The following is a 20,321-nucleotide window of genomic DNA, read 5'->3' on the forward strand; positions in this document are numbered from 1 at the left end:
TTCATTTAAAAAAGACATGGAAGGACGTGTGGATACAAGGAAGAAGAGAGCAGATCAAGGAACACAGATTGAAGCCACGATGGGGATTAAGCCCAGAAAGAATTATTTTTGGATATGCACCTTGCCTGAGGAAATGAGAGAAAACAAAGAAATCTTGTTCCCATACCTGATTGACTTATTTCAGTTACAGAAGGAAGTATTAGACCATGGTTAAAGGATTGACTTAAATATGATTGCTGGATTGGAAGGCTTTGACAGTGTGGACGGGTGGCATGGCTATTTTAAATTTATGTTAAATGGAAAGGGACAAAGGTTTCAGAATAAAGGGATTAAATCATTTTAACGCTAGAACTGGTGGAGTTGGAGAAACTGGGGAAAAGGGGAGTATTGAAGGAATCATTGTGATAATGTACAAGATCTGGGAATAATGGAAGGCTACTTTTTATTTTGATCCAGAATGTAAAACTTTATAAAACATGAAACTTTAGAATGAAATTAATGTTAGGATCAGTATATGTTAACGAAGGCTAATAATACTTTATTAAGAGGTAGATGGAGGTGATGGGGAAGTTGTCATATTTTTTATGTTTAATGGTAATTAAGACAACAATCAATATAATTGCGATTGTGATATTATTTTTACGCTGTTGTCAAAATTATGGAGAATTTATAGCTTTAAAAAATCAATAAAAATTTATAAAAAAAAAATAAAGGAGGGAAACAGGGAATAAAGAAAGCTGATAGGAAGAAAATAGATTCCTTTGAAATGTGGTATTGGAGGAGAGTGTTACGGATTCCGTGGACAGCCAAAAAAAAACAAATCAGTGGGTTATAGATCAAATCAAGCCTGAACTGACCCAGGAAGCTAAAATGACTAAACTGAGGCTGTCGTATTTTGGTCATGTCATGAGACGACAAGAGTCACTGGAAAAGACAGTCATGCTAGGAAAAGTTGAGGGCAGCAGGAAGAGAGGAAGACCCAACAAGAGATGGATTGACTCAATGAAGGAAGCCACAGCCTTCAATTTGCAAGATCTGAGCAAGGCTGTCAAAAATAGGACATTTTGGAGGACTTTCATTCATAGGGTTGCCATGAGTCAGAAGCGACTTGCCGGCACTTAACACACATACACATTAAATGCTAACATTTCTAAAGGATCTTAAGGGACCTCAGTGAAGCAAAACATCAAGGCAAGAACTTGGGTAATACACTGACCAGAAAGGAATATATTGACACTACTTATAATCAAGGCATACCCAGATGAAAAAAGTAGGGTTGCCAGCTTTGGGCTGAGAAATACCTGGAAATATTGGGGATGGAGCCTGGGAAAGGCACGGTTTGGGGAGGGGAGAGACTTCAGCAGGGTATAATGCCATAACATTCACCCTCCAAAGCATCCATTTTCTCCAGGGGACCTGATCTCTATTGTCCGGAGTTCAGCTGTAATAGCAGGAGATACCCAGGTGCCACCTGGAAGTTGGCAGCCTATGAACAAGGGAAGTATTCATGTTTTCTGCTGCTCTCCTGAGATACACTGTATTGCAATATTTGCAGATGAATGTGGAATAACTTCTCCAGAGCAAGAAGAAGAAGAAGAGTTGGTTTTATATACTGACTTTCTCTACCACTTAAGGGAGACTCAAATGGGCTTACAATCGCCTTCCCTTCCCCTCCCCATAACAGACACCCTGTGGGGTGGGTGGGGCTGAGAGACTAGCCCAAATTCACCCAGCTGGCTTCGTGTGTAGGAGTGGGGAAACAAATCCAGTTCACCAGATTAGTCTCCGCCGCTCATGTGGAGGAGTGGGGAATCAAACCTGGTTCTCCAGATCAGAATCCACCGCTCCAAACCACTGCTCTTAACCACTACACCATGCTGGCTCTCCAAGCACACACCATGAACAACACCATAGGACGGAAGACCAACATGTATGCAAGAACTGATCCCTAAACAGTTTGAAAACAGCCTGGAGATATGTCTTGGTTATTCCTTTCTGAAGATTCATTCGAGGATAATTACGGACACTTTCTTACAAAATGGCAGATGGAGCCACACAGCAGGCAAAAGGAACCAAGGTGCTTTATGCACCTCCACTGGGTGCGAAGGTACCAGATGCCCATTTGCACATACTTTTTAGGGAGCATATACTTTTGAAAGAAGGCCTCTTGCCTTGAAAACCCTACAGGGTCAGCTGTGACTATATGGCACACACAGAGAGAGAGACACACGTACTCTTGAGAATCCCTCTGAATGTAGTAAAGTCCCATTAGTTTTAAGTCTTAAGACTTTGGCATGTTCCCAAATTCCCAATGCCCCAAAGAAAAAGGAAATGGGGGGATTTGTAAAGAAGGAACACTGTGGGTCAACTTATTCTGGAAGCAAAGCCATCCTAAACAATATCAAGCATCTAGCATGGGAATTGTATTATTGTACCATATGAACCTCCTGCTTGATTACATATGGATCTGAACGGCTGACTTGCATTCCCTTTGCTAAAATTACTGTCTGTTACTATTTATAGATTTGTTTGCTACTAAAAAAGGAGAAATCACTGATTCAGAGGTCTCTATTTCCATGAAAATAAAGAGCCTAATTAAAGGTGAGTTCAGGCAAACGTACCACGTTCAAGCTACTTTTTTCTGTACACAATGACAGCTTCCAGCTCACTTTATGTATTGACACCTGCTGTTTGTTAATTTGTCCAGGATAGGGGGCAGGCAATAAAGCCAGGTGTAGGGCAATAAATCATTCAAAAGCCTGGATCTCTGCTATAAACACCCACAAAGAGACTGGGCCCCTGAGGACTTTGTTCCAAAGTACAGTTGAATTATTGGTTGAATAAAATTATATTTTACTGTCAAGTGACTGGGCGGGGGCAAAATGGGGGAATGACCAACCCTACTTTAACAGTTTATCGTCAGAGGTGGAGTTTAACCCTACCAAGCCTCCTTTATTTACCCAAAGTATAAAGGTCCAAGATGTTTGCCCTATAGAACATTCTCTGCAATAAGCAAAACCCTGTGCTATCGGTAGTGCCTTAGGTATTTGATTTTTTTTTTAAATCAGCAATGTCTTTCTCCAGCAATAACTACTTAAGGAGCACAAGCTCCACTCTCCAACCCACTGGACCAAGCCTAGGCAGTTCTATCTACAGACAAACATCCATCAAAAAATACCGAGCACCCAGTGTCCATGGAGGAGCTGGTGGTTATGGAACCCGTATTTCCACTGGTGTCAACTATGGTGGTGGCTCTTGGGGTAGCTTTGGCGGTGGTTTTCAACCCAACGCTTTCACCAATGACCTTCTTCTTGCTGGCAATGAGAAGGTGACCATGCAGAATTTGAATGACCGTTTAGCTTCGTACCTGGAAAAAGTGCGCTCCTTAGAAACCGGCAACTCCCATCTTGAGAAGCGGATCCGGGAGTGGTATGAAAACACCTCCCCTGCCACTAGACAAGACTACACCGCATATTACAAAACGATTGAAGACCTCCAAAACCAGGTAAGGTATTGTTTAATTTCTAAGCAACAGTATGAGTTCATACAAATTACTGTATTACATTTGTAACGGCCAACTGTGTCTTTATGAATATCACAGTTTGTCTGAATGTTTCCTTTCAACTCTGACCAATAATAACTCATGGAGTATTCTTACAATGGTGAAACTGTGAAACCATCACAAATTGACTTTTCTGGTGTGAAGTAACACATAGGTTTTGACAAACATTTTAAAAAAATTGCAGTTCACCATTTCCCAGCATCAGCCACATTTAAAAGGCCTTCCTGAAACTGATGAACTGTATTCTGATCATATATTACTAATGTAGGAAGGAGGGCAGACAATACTTTTTAGATTCTTAATTTTAATGGGGGGGATTTACACATTTCAGGGTTTTCTGCAAACCTGGGGAGTCCCATAAGTTTGCAGAAAAATCCATTTAGCCTCTGTGTCCCTGATCTGCGGATTTACGTATTTGCAAAGGTGGGGGGCAGTCACACATTGCTATTAGTTATACAGATTGTGTCTGATTGCATTGTTTTATATTCTGCAATCCACCTTGAGTCTTAGTGGGAAAGGTGTGGTATAGTGGTTAAGAGCAATGGACTCTAATCTGGAGAACCAGGTTTGATTCCCCACTCATCCACATGAAGCCTCCTCGGTGGCCTTGGTCTAGTCACAGTTCTCTCAGAACTCTCTTAGCTCCACCTACCTCAAAAAGTGCCTGTTGTTGAAGGGGGAGGGGAGGTGATTGTAAGCCACTTTGAGACTCCTTAAAACAGGGGTGTCGAACTCATTTGTTACGAGGGACGGCTATGACGTAAATGTCACTTGGCCGGGCCGGGCCATGCCTTACCAGCCCAGATCGGGACTTGGGGGTGGCTGCCTTGGCTGGCTCGTGGACTGGATAAGAGCTCTCAAGGGGCCGGATCCGGCCCGCAGGCCACATGTTTGACAGCCTTGCCTTAAAGGTAGAGAAAAGTGGGGTATAAAAACCTACTCCTCTTCTTCTTCTAAATAAATAAATAAAACCTACCAGCACAATTTCAGCTAGTTTAACCTCAACCACTTGATCATGGTTTTCAGGCACAAGTGAATGACGGAGGTAGCCATTCCTAGATGATTAAATAAAGAACTATAATGCTGGGTGCCAGTGATCACACCCAACTCCAACGTCATGGCTGATCTCTCTCAGCAGCTCTGTAGACGTGTTAAACAGCATCAGCAATAACACCAAGCCACGAGGAAGAACCATGGTGCAAAATCAGCTTCCCCAGTGACTACATCCTAAACACAATTAGACAGAAATTATTTAAACCTATGGACCTCCAGCCCAGGCACACTGCCCAGGCTTTCAAGCCATTCTATGCTATCTATCAACAGCCACTGAGAAGTCTCACAGACTCAACAGTGAGGTATCCAGGCACGGACCACCCATCACCTTAGGCCCATAAACAAGTATAAACCCAGAATAAAATCAGTAGTCAAAGAGGTTGACATCTAGAAATGACAGGGCAGGGATCCACCTTTTTAAAGATGAAGCTCTATAAAGCGTGACATACATTCTCATGTGCATTTCTACATTTTGGATTTGTTTTTTTATGGTTCCGTTTAGCCTGAGAGCTGTATGTGGATATCAGGCAACTTAATGTTGACTTTGAGAGCCAGAGTGGTGAAGAGGTTAAGAGCGGCAGACTGTAATCTGGAGAACTGGGTTCGATTCCCCACTCCTGCACATGAAGCCTTCTGGGTAACCTTGGGCCGGTCACAGTTCTCTCAGAACTCTCTCAGCCCATGCAGAAGCAGGCAATGGCAAACCACCTCCATACATCTCTTGCCTTTAAAACCCTATGGGGTTGCCATAAGTCATCTGTGACTTGACGGCACACACACACAAAAAATGTTGGTTTTGGACCTTGTTTTAGTATTTTTAACATTACATCTGTTTTTATCATCCTAGTATATTGTTTTTGCTTTCTGAGCTGCCTCAAACAGGTCTCTAGAGAGGTAGCATATAAATATTTTAAATAAAATAAAAATATGTTAACGGTATGACGATGTTTATGTTTATTATTACTATTTCCTATATCAGGTAAGGAAAGTTTGCTTCGGCTCATGTACACACAACTGAAATTTGTAATGAAATTCCAAAAAGCCAATCTAAATTGCTTTTTATGTGGGCCTTTTCAGTCATTTCTTTCACCCTTCTTATCACCATCTTGTGTTTAATAAGGCAATTGCTGTCATTTAGCTGCACCTATCTAGAGGTAAATATATAACAGGGAGGTGCCATTTATTGAAACAAAGGGTGTGGAGAGTGAAAGTTCTCATCTGTTTCTAAACTCATGGTAATTTCAAACTTTTTTTTTAAGCTTGATTCAAGTATAGATTTTGCACAAGTAGTAAATGCCTGGTTTAAGGTAGTTCCACCACAGGGTCAGGCTTGTATGGGTTTCCAATACAGTACAGCAGCAATGGGACTTCCCTAAGGCACATTTCCCTGCAGTTTTGCTGCCCCAAACCTTGGTAGTAGTTGTAGGGTTGCCAACCTCCAGGTGGGGCCCGGAGACCTCTTGCTATTACAGTTGACCTCCAGATAATAGAAATCAGTTCACCTGGAGAAAATGGCCGCTTTGGCCATTGGACTCTATGCCATTGAAGTCCCTCCCCTCCCCAAACCCTGCCCTCCTCAGACTCACCCCAAAAACCTCCCGCTGGTGGCAAAGAGGGACCTGGCAACCCTACCAGCAGCACAGGAAGCTGCTCACCTGGACAAATCTTGAGAAGTTACTGTTTTGACCAATAACTGTTGAAATAGTAAAGCAGTTGAATACCTTTCTCCTATGCAATCCTTCTGATGACATTTTCTGAACTGGCTTGCTGATTTCAGATCAGTGACTACCCCTCCTGGTTTCTGTACACACTTGCTGTTTTTCAGATTGCTGCAGCACGACTAGATAACACCCAGCTCGTCCTGCAGATTGACAACACCAAGCTGGCTGTCGATGATTTCCGAGTAAAGTACGTGCATACAATAAAGAAACATGAATAGTACTAACAGAAAGTTGACGTGAAAGTAAACATATGCATGAACCTGTTTTATACTGACTCAAACCCTTGGTCTTTCAAGGTCAATGTTGTCTACTCCAGAGTCTCAGACAGAGGCCTTTCAAATCACCTACTACCTACCTGATTCTGGAGATGCCAGAGATTAAAGCAGGGAATGTCTGCATGCAAAGAATGCAGTCTTTTCAGTCTGGAGAGGAAGAGGTTGAGGGGGAACATGATTGCTTTCTTTAAGTATCTGAAAGGTTGTCACGTAGAGGAGGGCAGGGAGCTCTTCCTGTTGGCGGCAGAGGATAAGACACACAAGAATGGGTATAAATTATGGGCAGAAGGCTACCAGCTGGATATTAGGTAGGGAATTTTTTTACAGTAAGAGTAATTCAGTCGTGGAATCAGCTGCCTAGGGAGGTGGTGGTGAGCTCCCCCTCACTGGCAGTCTTCAAGCAGCAGCAGGATGAACACTTGTCAGTGTCTCTGCTCTAGGTTGATCTTGCATTAAGCAGGGGGTTGGACTAGATGGCCTGTGTGGTCCTTTTCCAACTCTATGAATCCACAGCAGATGCTCTGCTGCTGAGCCATGCCCCCATTCAAAAATCTGAGCATTTAAGAGATAAAAAATACATCCAAGAAAGTTGACAGATTCAGAGGCAGCATGGGGTGGAACCAACACTGCTCACAAAGTCATGTAATAAAATTCAGAAAACCTCAGCAGGGGTTAAGTTGGAGCTTTGGCGGGAAGAGTGGGATATAAGAATGAGAAAGGAAGGAAGGAAGGAAGGAAGGAAGGAAGGAAGCAAGAAAGCAAGAAAGCAAGGAAGCAAGGAAGCAAGAAAGCAAGAAAGCAAGAAGGAAGGGAGGGAGGGAGGGAGGGAGGGAGGGAGGGAGGGAGAAGAGTGAAGGGGAAGGTGTGCTCAACCCTTCTGGCACACTGCTTTTCCTTCCAGCTTCCCCTTTCCCCCCACTGCTTCCTCCCTCACAGCATTCAAAGTAAAACATTCTCTCCTGTGACAAGTTGTCATACAATAATCACCATAACAATTATTTGTGAGAAGCTATCTAAAGTTACTGGAAAATGGAATTTTGGGTTAAGAAGTCGGTTATGGTCAGATCTGTGCATAAAGGCTACAAATACTGAGCATATTCTAACTACCCTGATATATCTTATAAAAAACTGAACAGGTATGAGACTGAGCTGGGGCTCAGACAAAGCGTGGAAAATGACACAGCGGGGCTGCTGAGACTAATTGATGACTTGACCTTGATAAAGGCTGACTTGGAGCACCAAGTGGAAGGGCTGAAGGAAGAACTGGCTTACCTCAAGAAGAACCATGAAGAGGTGAGCAAGTGACCTATTGAACCATCAGAGATCTATGAATTTTCTCAGCTCCAGCCGTGGACTATTTGGCGACATAAAACATAGACTTCACAGCACAATTAGTGCAAGGTCTGTGAGAATTTCCTGTGGTTTTGTTGTTGCTGCTCTTTTGACTTTTTTTAAAGTTGAAAGCAACCGCTGGGAGGAGGGAGAGATCAGATCAGGCCCACAGTGGAGGGAGTGTGAGCTTTTAACATATTCTCTTGGTCTCCCTTTCCCTGAAATAGTAATTTGCCCACCCCGTTAGCCACAGCTTACAATGTACTGTAATTGACGCATTTGGCCCTTTTGCATCTTGTCGGCTCGACTTCTTTGGGGCTTTGCTTTGATTATGCATGCATTTTCCAACCCTCGGAGGTCACCTCACTCTTGCATTTCCACACGTTTCCCCCATATTTTATGGATTCTGGCTAAACGTGAATCTAGAAAATGCAGGGGGAAAAGAGGCATAACGTCAACTCAGGCGTCCATCTGTAGCATCCCAAAAATCAAATACGCTCAGGCAGGTAAATCCTAAGCAATGCTAATTTATTAGGAGAAAAAAGACAGATTTCAGAAGTCAACTGCAGCACACGCAGGCAAGGAAGCTACTGAGATCTATGCAGGTGGGATACAAAATAAAAGCATTCTAGGCACAAAGAAAGACAAAGTGTAACCATAGTGAAACCCTAGTACCCACTGATAATAGTTCAAATCCAAGACACAACAGAGGAGCACGATAAACAGGCTTTCTAGCATGAGAACATAGCCTTGAGCACTTGGCCTTGACAGGACGCCAGCCTCCGGCCTGCAATTACCAAACTTCTTCTCCGTAGTAACACAGGCCTGATAGTCTGTAGCAGAGTCCTGACACATACTTTAAAAAACATGCAATTGGGATGATCAATTATGTGGCATTTTCTGAGAAGGTTCTGTTTTTAGAAGCCAGCGAGAATTCACTATGTAACAATACCTGCACTTCATCAATACGAAGGCCGAACTTTATATCAGTACCAACATTCATGGGCCAAAGGCTGCTTAGGATGCTGGCAGGCCTCAAGCATTTGTGCAATAACAAAAGGATGCTGGGGTCTAGCAGCAAGTAAAACCACACTGGCAAAAATGATTGACTTCATAAACTGCACACAGTATTCAGATTAGGTTTCCCTAGATTAATCTAATCTTTAGTTTCTGTCCATTTTCTGGAAGGCCACAAGGGCAATGACATTTTGGAAAGAATGCAGGGCACGAGCTCTAGTTAGTAAGCCGTTGGTTCTCCTCGGTGGTAGCTGAACAGACACAAAGAGGCAGCCTCCTTTGTCAACTTGTATCTCAGGCCACTGAACTGCCACATGAGTAGGGTTGCCTGCTCTGGGCTGGGAAATACCTATAGATTTTGGGGGTGGAGCCTGAGGAGGGCAGGGTTTGGAGAGGGGAGGGACTTCAACGCCATAGAGTCCAATGGCCAAAGCGGCCATTTTCTCCAGTTGGAGAAAATCTATTTCTATTAGCTGGAGATCAGTTGTAATAGCAGGAGATCTCCAGCTAGTACCTGGAGGCTGGCAACCTTATGCATGGGAGTGCCCAAGTGGCTGGATGTGGACTGCTGATAACCAGCACTGTTGTTTGCAGGAAATGGCAAGATTGCGCCAGCAGCTGAGCGGCACGGTGACAGTGGAGGTGGATGCCGCTCCAAGCATTGACCTCGCGCAGATTATGGACAATATGCGTCAGCAATATGAAACCATGGCAGATAAGCACCGCCAAGAAGCTAAGCAACGGTTTGAAAAACAGGTGATGGGCGTGATAATGACTCATGATCATGGCCGAGCAAGAGTCGGAAACTAAAGCTTTGTACACTGGGCCAAACTAGCTGGTCTCATCCAAAAAGACTTTACACCAAAAATGCTTGCTCAGCTTGTTTACTAAAGCTGATTAGATCTGCATCATTTCAAAAATGAACAAAAACAATATATCCGAGGAAAAACACAAAGCTGTTTTTCAGATGGTGCATATATATTGCACAGTAGGCGATATTTTGCAAATGTTTCTTTTTTAGCCTGAACCGTCCAGTTTTCCAAGTTCTTTTATTGCAACAGCCTTTGGCTATCATCAATAAATAACTTGAATCTGAGATTCTTCTATGACCACATACCAACTCCCAGGTGGGTGGAGCAGGGTCTTTCGACAGCTGGGGCAGCCCCAGGACCTGAGCCCTGACTAGGAGCGATGGAGGGAGGCCGGGTGAGCAGCAGCAACACAGGGAGACCAGCAGAACTTGCTACTTAGGTCAGCAGAGAGGGGGAGCTCTGTTCAGAGCCCCACCCGCTGACAGCTCTGCAGTGGAGGACAGCGGCAGCCCAGGCCTTCTTAAGATTGTGCAGGCTGAGGAAGCAGTCCTTTGAGGCGCTGGCAGAGGGCAAGGTGCCAGGAGGAGGAGGCCCAGCCCAGGCGCCCATTTATACCTGTGCCGCACACCCCACAGAGCCCCACAACACCTCAAGGGGTGTTAGGTGAGTCCTGGCTGCACCACTCCCAGAGGCTCCTTTAAAAGGCTGGCCCTGGAAAAGCTGAGGAGGGCAAGCCAGACCTCTCCCGCAGAGCTGGGGAACAGATGTGAGGCAGGAGGGAGAGGGTTGTGAGAGAAGCTGAACCCCACTGAAGTATCGGCCAAGGCTCACCTTCAAAGGATGCCGGAGGGTGGGGCAGTCCCAGACTCCCACCCAAGAGAGTCGGCCTGACAAATATTATATTTAAGAACATACTGCCCAAATAGTCAGAGACAGCTTTAATCAAAATATTTTTCATCTAACCAATTAACTGATTGACAGTGAAATTCTGTGCTGAGTTATTCCAGTCTGAACTTGCTGATTTCCAAAGGTTTAGACGGGAATAACTCTGCCTGGGATTGCACTGCAAATGTCGCAGACCTTGAAAAATATTTCTATTTATTTTAATATTCCTTTCCTTCTTTGCATTTCAGATTGAAGAATGGAATGTGGAAATAACCACCAATTCCCAACAAGTTGAGAGCAACAGAAATGAGATTACAGATCGGCGACGCATTCTCCAGGGCCTGGAGATTGAACTCCAGTCCCAGCTTGGTTTGGTAAAGCATCCTGAACTAATCCAATAGAGTTGTTCTTGAACAAATAATAATTTGGGACACTGCCCATTGATCTGTAGAAGTGCCCTGAGGGGACAGGTATCCCAGTACACATCTACATGGTGTAGTGTTTAAGAGCTGTGGTTTGGCGCGGTGGACTCTGATCTGGAGAACCGGGTTTGATTCCCCACTCCTCCACATGAGCAGCAGAGGCTAATCTGGTAAACTGGATTTGTTTCCCCGCTCCAACACATTAAGCCAGCAGGGTGACTTTGGGCAAGTCATTTATTTATTTATTAACAAGATTTTTACCTTACCTTTCTGTCCTCATAGGGCAACTAAACCAGCTAACAAATCAAAACATACCAGTTTTATAATTTCACCTAAAAAGCCATTAAAACCAACACACACATACATCATTAAAACAAGTTAAAACTAGAGTTTAAAATAAGTACAAAAGATAAAAAACAACAGCTAAAACACTGGGGAGGAAGGAAGAATCACAGAGGGAATGCCAGGCCGGGGGTGGTGGTGGTGAGACAGCCTTCAACTGCTTGCAGAAGACACCAACAGAAGAGGACAGATGATTTCTTTCCTTCTCAGTTCCCACAGTGTTAGGGATCACATACTGGATTCAATGTCAGAATGGTTTGTAACCAGCAGGATTTAGTTATGTTTTGATGTAACAAAGGGCAAATAGAAGAAGAAGAAGAGTTAGTTTTTATATGCCAACTTTCTCTACTACTTAAGGAAGAATCAAACCGGCTTACAATCACCTTTCCCTTCCCCTCCCCACAACAGACACCCTGTGAGTTAGGTGGGGCTGAGAGAGCTCTAAGAGCTGTAACTTGCCCAAGGAAACCCAGCTGGCTTCGTGTGTAGGAGCGGGGAAACAAATCCAGTTCACCAGATTCACCTCCGCCGCTCATGTGGAGGGGTAGGGAATCAAACCCGGTTCTCCAGATTTGAGTCCACTGCTCCAAACACGGCTCTTAACCCATGCTGGCCCACTAAAATGAGGATTCCTGTACCATTCACTTAGGTGATACTAGCCAATCAGAAACTACCTTAAGGATCAAAAGCTTCTTGGTCCTTTAACAATGATCCCAGAAAAATCACTGAAAGGGCCGGGCATCTTAAGTTCTGGCAAACCCTTTTATGCAACCAGAGACCCATTTCAGCTCACCAAAACCATAACTGAGGTTCTGTAAGCCCACACCACTTCTTCAGCAATCTGCACACACACCGCATGACATATTTGTTTCAAGTGTTACTGTTCTGGAACTATAGCTCTGGTGCAACTTAATATTTTGTATGGGCTTCTGTTTCACCTTCTTCCGCAAACCCCAATTCCCATTCAAAAGAGCCTTGTTTCTCCCACATTACAAAACATGTTTCCAGCTCCTGTTTCAATTCTGAATACTTACTTACTCCAGAGGTACATATCAGAATGTGAAAGAGTCCGAGTTCCGACTGTAAATTGTCTTTTCAGGAGGAGGCCAGTCAAGGGTAGCAAATTAGGGCTGTTGAATTAAAAAAAATTCGGTATAGTTCGGATTCGGCCAAATTCAGCCCGTTTAGATTCGGGATATGCCGAAGTCCGAACTCCCCCACTTCGGATCCGTTCAATTCGGCGGGAATTCAAAGTTTGGAAAAAAATTCGGCCGAATAAAGCCATTAAAAACACAATCGCGCCTTTCCGCGGCTCTGGGGGGGCATTTTTGGGGTTAGAGGTCCCAAACTTTCGGCAGAGCTTCAAAGGACATTTATTGAAAGACTCCCCAAGTTTTGTAAAGATTGGGTCAGGGGGGGCTGAAATATGGGCCCTGAAAGGGGTCCCCCCCACCCTTAATGTGCATCTCTCAGCAGAGCTTGCCGCCCACGCACAAAGCTCCCAGCCCCGACAACAGCTGAGAAATTTGCAAAACAACTGCAAAACAACACAACCTTGTTAAACAACACCTTTGCAACACACAACTGAAACCTCCCCCCTCAAAAAAGGGAGTGAGAGACTCGAGGGGGAACACACACCCCAGGCAGAACCGACGAAAGCCCCCTTTGGCTTCCCCCCCCCCAACCACAGAAACTGCTCCCTCCCCACACACACACAGACTCTGCTTTCCCCCACACACGCACACATACACAGGAGAAAAATTATAGATTAAAGTCCCCAAAGGGGTCTTACTGTGGCTGTCTTCTGTTCCATCAAGAGGGGCTGAAGAGGACTTGTAATCCAAGATGATTCCAATTAGGCACGGAACGTTTTGCTCTGGAGATGCACAGGATACGCTGATCCATTCATCCCAATAGGGAAAAGGGGAAAGGGGAAAGGGGAAAGCCCATATCTCGGGACTCCCTGACCCAATGTTCACAAAACTTGGGGGGTATCTTAACAACACTGGTCTGAAACTCCGCTCAAAGTTTGGGATCTGCACCCCCAAAAATGCGCCCCCTGCAGCCATGGAAAGAGAAAAGGGGGGGAGGCTATATTTCTGCCCCCACTGAACCCATCTTTACAAAACTTGGGTAGTATCTTAAGAATAATTGTCTGAAGCTATGCTAAAAGTTTGGGGGCTATATCCCCAAAAAAGCGCCCCCTGCAGCCACATAAATGGAAAAGGGGGGAGGGAAAAGGGGGAGCGCCCATATCTCGAGACCCCCTGACCCAATGTTTACAAAACTTGGGGGGTATCTTAAGAAGCTTCATCTGAAGCTCCACTGAAAGTTTGGGGTCTGTACCCCCAAAAATGTGCCCCCTGCAGCCATGGAAAGAAAAAGGGGGAGCCCATATCTCGGGACCCCCTGACCCAATGTTTACAAAACTTGGGGGGTATCTTAAGAAGCTTCATCTGAAGCTCCAGTGAAAGTTTTGTGTCTGTACCCCAAAAAATACGCCCCCTGCAGCCACAGAAGGGAGCAAATGTGCACAAGCACCCCCACACACACACACGAGGATTTCGCTCTCTCTCTCTCTCTCTCTCTCCCTGGCCGGGCCACACATCAGCTGATTCCTCCAGTACTCAATCCTGACTGATTGGCCAGAAGAAGACCCAGCTTGGCCACCGATTGGCCGGGGGAGGAGAATGCTGCTTACTGACGGTTATGCTGCTTACTGACGGCCCCGAATTTGCCGAATTCGCGAACTCCCGAACTCGCTGAATTCGGCCCCCCCGGTTGCCCGCCAGTTTTGAGTTCGGTTCCTCCCAAACTAAAAACCACCGAATCAGGGGAAATTCGGCTGATTTTCAGTTCGGGCCGAACCGAATCAACAGCCCTATAGCAAATTGCTACCAAATGTTAGAAGGCATTGAACACCAGGAGTATGAATGAATGAATGAATGAATGAATGAATGAATGAATGAATGAATGAATGAATGATGAATGAATGAATGAATGAATGAAGGAGTAAAACCAGAGTTGTTCGAGACATCTGGGCAAAACGGTAATTTAATTTACAAAGCCCTCTTGAGCTTCACGTTTGATATCTTTTGCTAGAAAACAAATGCGGAGAATGCCGTGGCAGAGATTGAAGCACGTTATGGGGTGTACCTGGCCCAAATACAAGCCTCCATTGCGAATGTGGAGGCCCAGCTGCTGCAGCTGCGGGAAGACATGGAGCGGCAGAGTTCCCAGTACAACAGCCTCTTGGATATTAAGGTCCAGCTAGAGGCAGAGATTGCCACTTATCGCCGCTTGCTGGAAGGAGAGGACAGCAGGTAAGAGACAGTCCAAGGAGGCTTAAATTGAACACACTGGATAATCTTGAAGATTATGCAGCAATGTCGAAACTAACCTATCCTCTGAGAAGGAAATCGGTCGAAGAATACGAACAAAAGTGGCAACCTTTTAATGAGAGATATTAATAAAAGAATGTATCCAATGACTGATGTAAGCTAGTAAGAATGCAAAGGCCAGTCAATGTTTATAATTAGATAAGTAACTGTCTAGGCAAATAAGAGTAAAATATGTTAACTGCGGGAAGATATGAACTCAGATATACCGTTTATTATTGATGATCATTATAATTGAGGTAATTTATCAAAAACTAACAATTTCTAAGACTTAGAGAAAGCATGACGTTTTGACGATAGTTTAGTAGGCTATAGAATATGTGACTATGAATAGGGGTAGCTATTTTTTAGTGAATACTAGAGATGACCAGGTTTGGGCATGGACGATTTGCTTTTTGGAACCTCCCCTATTGTCTCCCTCTTTCTTCTGTACCCTTCATATTTTGAAAAAGAAATAAAGCCATTGGGGGGGGGGGGAGTTGAACACACCGGCAAGCTGCCACAATCTGGTAGGAAGGATATTGGAAAACAGAGGAGACATTGAGGGAACATTATGAAGCACAGACCAGGGCAGAGAGGAAATCGTGAAAATAGCGTGTTATCTGGGCTGTTACTGGGGCGGGGTGTGTGTGAGGGATAGAGTCGCCAACTTGCAGGTGGGATCTGGAGATTTCCCGCTTTTATAACTGATCTCCAGAGTACAGATATCAGTTCCCCTCGAGAATATGTAATCCCAGGAGATCTTCAACCACCACTTGGAAGTTGGAAACCCTACTGGGGGAGGACCTAGCACAACCTGCAACACATTGGGGCTTTTGAAGAAATAATGGGGAAAGGGGAGCAGAGGTTTAAGGGGGCCAGAGCTAGGGTTGCCAGCTCTGGGTTGGGAAATAACTGGAGATTTTGGGGGTGGAGTCTGAGGAGGGCGGGGTTTGGAGAGAGGAGGGACTTCAATGCCATAGAGTCCAATTGCCAAAGTGGCCATTTGCTCCAGGGGAACTGATTTTTTTTCACCTGGAGATCAGTTGTAATAGTGGGAGATCTCCAACCACCACCTGGAGGTTTGCATGGCAACCCTAGCAGCAGCAGCGAAGGCTCAGGGACAGGAAGTATGGGTGCTGTTCCCACTTGCTGCCATACCACTTGTTGCTGCTCTGTCAGGAGCACAGTTTTGCAACCCCATGTGGATAAAGGCCTGGCTTCAACTCCCTACTCACTGAGTGATCTGGGGCAAGAACTCTGTGTAGCCTACACCACAGACCGGACGTTAGAATAAAATGGTGCCCGGAGTTTCTTGGATGAAATGACAAGAATCATAATAACTACTTCTTAAAAGTCAGGACTGTGTGTTTACGGGAAATCTATTTTACTTTTTTTTTTTTTAATACAGAGCTATTTTGGAACTGGAGATTGCAAAACGAGAAGCAGCTGAGAGAGGTATGACTGAGCAGACGCCTCTGCCCTCTTTTTGAGAGCAAACTTTTCCAGTGAAAAAGAAGATTTAATCCAGAGGCTTGTCCATTTTTCAGCAGTTGATTGCATTACAATAGTTTTTGAAAGTTGTGCGGCAGCTTTAGTGAACAAATAACTGATTTGGGTGAAGGGGTATTCATATTCCTGGAAGGAGCTGCAATCCTCAAATTCTTAGGGTTGCCAGCTTCAGGTTGGGAAATACCTGGAGATTTTGAGGGTGGAGTCTGAGGAGGGCAAGGTTTGGGGAGGTATATACCTCAGTGGGGTCACTTTTTAAAAACCAGCTGGCAAACTATGCATTTGCCTCTGAAAAACAACCTGCATACTGTAAAATGCATGCTTATTCCACAATATGCTACCTGGAATGTATATTATTTCCGAGGAGCTTTGGTCACATTCTGAGAAGACAAGAGTCACTGGAAAAGACAATAATGCTAAGAAAAGTTGAGGCAGCAGGAAAAGAGGGAGACCCAACATGAGATGGATTGACCCTATAAAGGAAGGCACAGCCCTCAGTGTGCAAGACCTTCGCAAGGCTATAGGACGTTTTTGGAGGACATTAGTTCATAGTCATCATAAGTCGGAAGCCACTTGCTGGCACTTAACACACATATATAATGGAAGAAGTCACTTTAGGTCACTTCCACATGGAGGCTTTGTTCCATGCCCCCCCCCAATTGAAGAAGGGTTTTTTGGGGAGGGGGGCCACAAAACATCACCGGGCATTCTTCCAGGTTTTACCCAGCTTTGCTGCATTCCCCCCCCCCTCAATAAAAGCCTGGATCATTGACTAGTATCCATTTTGATGGACTACATTGGTCCATCAGTGATATCACTTAATTGCCTGACGTACTCAATAGCTATATATTTTTATTTCCAGAAAAGAATAAAATTCGGAAGATCAAAACCGTTGTTGAAGAGATGGTTGATGGAAAAGTGGTGTCATCCCAAGTCAGAGAGAGAGAAGAGAAGATGTAGCCAGCAATGAAACAAAGTGTTAATTGAAAATAAGCACCCTTGATTTCTATGCTTCTAACAGAGTTAAACAGAGAGTTGAATTACAAAGAGAATCATGTTATTCATAAAGAAATAGTATACTGTTTTCTTTCTTCCCTCTATCTTTGCTTATGAATGGGTTTCATAATTGTAGAATGGAGGACCATTGTGTTAAAGCACTCTCTCTAATTGCTTGAGATTATCTATCCTCACAGCTATAAGTCACTGAATAATTTCCCTTAGATTTCCATATAATCTCCCTATATAAAGCAAACATATTTTACCAAATTAAAAAAAGTCTCAGCCTCCAGGAGTAAAGTAAGAATGGCTTATGCAGCATTGGGCTTTTCCCAAAACAGGATACCACAGCTACATTTTAACATAGTTTTGCAAAACATGTTAACCAGAAGTAGCCTGCTGTCTATTGACATGGTTGAGGGACCAATCCTAAACAGGTCTTTTCAGAAGTCCCTTTTTAATCAGTGGGGTTTCTCCCAGAATAGTGTTCTGAGGATTACAGCCAAAGCATGTATGCATTTTAAAGTGATTTTGAATTTATAAAATAATTCCTGGTTTGTTTGTTTGTTTTTTGTTAATGACATCATGCATCACTGCATGTTTATTTCATCCTGTCTATATATGCTAGAATTATGTACTAAAGAAAAAAAATCACATGTGTTTGCAAGTGGAGTAAATTTTGTCAGTCAAGCCAACATGCAAAAATGAATTTTATTTGCACTTCATTGACTCTACTTAATTTGGGAAAGGGACAGAGAGGCAGAATGTGGTGGTGGTGGGGGGAACTCAAGCCAATGGGTATATTGAGGATGACCATTTTATTTGAGGTGGATGAATTGCAAAAACATCTTGAATCTTTTAGAGAAAGACAGACTGTAAATGCTGTAAGGAAGACTACAACAGGAGTCCAGAAGTCTTGATTAAACTAACAAACTTTATTCCAGCAGAAGCTTTCTTGAGTCAGAGCTCACTTCATTGCTGGAATGCTGACAAACTAAAGCTTATGCTAGAACAGGGGTCTGCAAACTGCGGCTCCCGAGCCGCATGCGGCTCTTTGGCCCGTTGAGTGCGACTCTCCGAACTTGGTTTGGAGCCCCTGCTCTCGTGCCCGCTCGCGCCGGCAGCTGGGCTGCGGAGCCGGTGCGCCTGAGAGAGAGAGAGAGCGCGAGAGCAGGTGAGCGGGCGCGCTGTCTCTCCCCCCCCCCGCCGTGGAGAATGGCCAGGTCCCCCTTTCCCTTGCCCTCAATGGTTGGGAGGCTACAGCCTCCCCTCCCCTCTAGCCGCGCGATTGCTGGGCAAGCGGCTCGGCGGTTCCTGCCCCCCCGCCTATCAGCTGTTGGGCGGGGCGGGCTTCCTTTGGTAGACCTGGCCTCCGGCTGAGTCCCATTGGGAGGCCATGTCTACCCACTGGCTTTCTTGGCGGTAGACCTGGACTCCAAGGAGGGGGAAAAGTCCCCCTTCAGAGGCCAGGTCTACCAATTGGCTTCTATGGGCCTCCGGAGGCCAGGTCTACTGCCAAGAAAGCCAATGGGTAGACCTGGCCTCCCAATGGGACTCAGCCGGAGGCCAGGTCTATCAATAGGCTTTTATGGCGGTAGACCAGGCCTCCAGACGAGGACCAGACGGGGAGGTGGAAATGGCAGGGACTTACAATTTAATTGTTATCAATAAATAAGATCACTATTAAGTATGATATCAAGTTTTATTCAGTGTACCTATAGTTTAATTAAGACTTAAAACTTTAATTAAAGTTTATTAAGTTAATAAACAGTGTACCTAACTATATAGTTTAAGTTTAAGAAATTTGGCTCTCAAAAGAAATCTCAATCGTTATACTTTTGATATTTGATATTTGGCTCTTTTGACTAATTAGTTTGCCGACTCCTGTGCTAGAATAAATTCTGTTAATTTTCAAAGTACCACTGGACTCCTGTTTTATTTTGGTGCTACAGGCTCACAGGGGTAAGCTGAAATATGAGTTTTCTCCTTTTCCAGCAGCATATTGTGTGGCAGAGTTCCTTTTGTTAGTTACAGGCAGTATCCACACCACCAGCTTTTAAAAACCTTAAATGAAATGTTATGTTTAATCTAGTCCATACTATTCCCCCCACCGCTTGTTTGGGGTTGGAGTTGTTTTGCAATCATTGTATTGCCGTTGTATCGACAAACACTTAGGCCCTTCCAGTTCTTGCAGGTTATCCGGGCTGTGTGACCGTGGTCTTGGTATTTTCTTTCCTGACGTTTCGCCAGCAGCTGTGGCAGGCATCTTCAGAGGAGTAACACTGAAGGACAGTGTCTCTCAGTTAGGCCCTTTCCTCACTGATCACTTACCACAGAGTATCCTCATTGACAATCTGCTAGGTTTGGCTGCCTATTCCAGTTTTTTGTCCACATGCTTCCTCTCCGGGCAGAAGAGGGGGAAGCATCCCGTGCGTCTGCAATGTCACGATGACGCAATGCTCTCCCTGGGAACATATTATTTATTTTTCTGGAAGTGCAGACACGGCGAAAACGTTCTCAGGAGGAAGACAAGAGGAAGCATGCAGACAAAAAATTGGAATACACAGCCAAACCTAATAGATCAACAATGAGGATACTCTGTTGTAAGTGATTAGTGCGGAAACGGCTTTGGTCACAGTGCCAATGAGATTCTGATGGGGCGCCACTGAGCCCTCTGAAGTAGTTGTTATCCAGTTTTACATCCATCATCTTAGAATGTGCTTATTTATTATATGCTAAAAATGCTTAATTTGATATTACTCTAAGATCTAACAGAAATTACAGGACCTTTGACATTTGTTTTGCTCTCCTGCCTTGCCCTGGCTGTTCCCAGAGCAGGTGCTAGAAACTAAGAAGCCCACATCTGGCAATGTCTGTCTTCAGTTTGCAGATATCGAACACATTTATGTGTAGAGTTTTAAAGTCTGTGCTGAATTGGTCTTTTGACACAATAAATGATGATTGATTGATTGATTGAACACATTTATGCAAAGGGGGAAAATGCTTCTTCTCCTG

The 20,321-nt window shown here is 44.4% G+C and overlaps 1 protein-coding gene across 3 annotated transcripts; it reads left to right on the forward strand.

Moving 5' to 3' along the window:
• Window positions 1-3,070: 3,070 nt before the first annotated feature.
• LOC130490972 (keratin, type I cytoskeletal 19-like) lies at window positions 3,071-17,270 on the forward strand. Of its 3 annotated transcripts, none has more exons than XM_056864795.1 (8): window positions 3,071-3,505; window positions 6,441-6,523; window positions 7,748-7,904; window positions 9,555-9,716; window positions 10,906-11,031; window positions 14,524-14,744; window positions 15,524-15,574; window positions 17,186-17,270. In XM_056864795.1, exons 1-8 carry the CDS (start codon window positions 3,071-3,073, stop codon window positions 17,268-17,270), a joined length of 1,320 nt encoding a protein of 439 aa, XP_056720773.1. The 3 variants fall into 3 exon arrangements, with proteins under 3 accessions (XP_056720773.1, XP_056720774.1, XP_056720772.1); XM_056864796.1 differs by lacking the exon at window positions 15,524-15,574 and adding an exon at window positions 15,476-15,517 and having other exon boundaries at window positions 14,524-14,740; window positions 17,173-17,270; XM_056864794.1 differs by lacking the exon at window positions 15,524-15,574 and having other exon boundaries at window positions 17,153-17,270.
• The last annotated feature ends 3,051 nt before the right edge of the window (window positions 17,271-20,321 follow it).

This window comes from Euleptes europaea, chromosome 18 (genome assembly GCF_029931775.1).
Source record: "Euleptes europaea isolate rEulEur1 chromosome 18, rEulEur1.hap1, whole genome shotgun sequence".
Taxonomy (NCBI): domain Eukaryota; kingdom Metazoa; phylum Chordata; class Lepidosauria; order Squamata; family Sphaerodactylidae; genus Euleptes; species Euleptes europaea.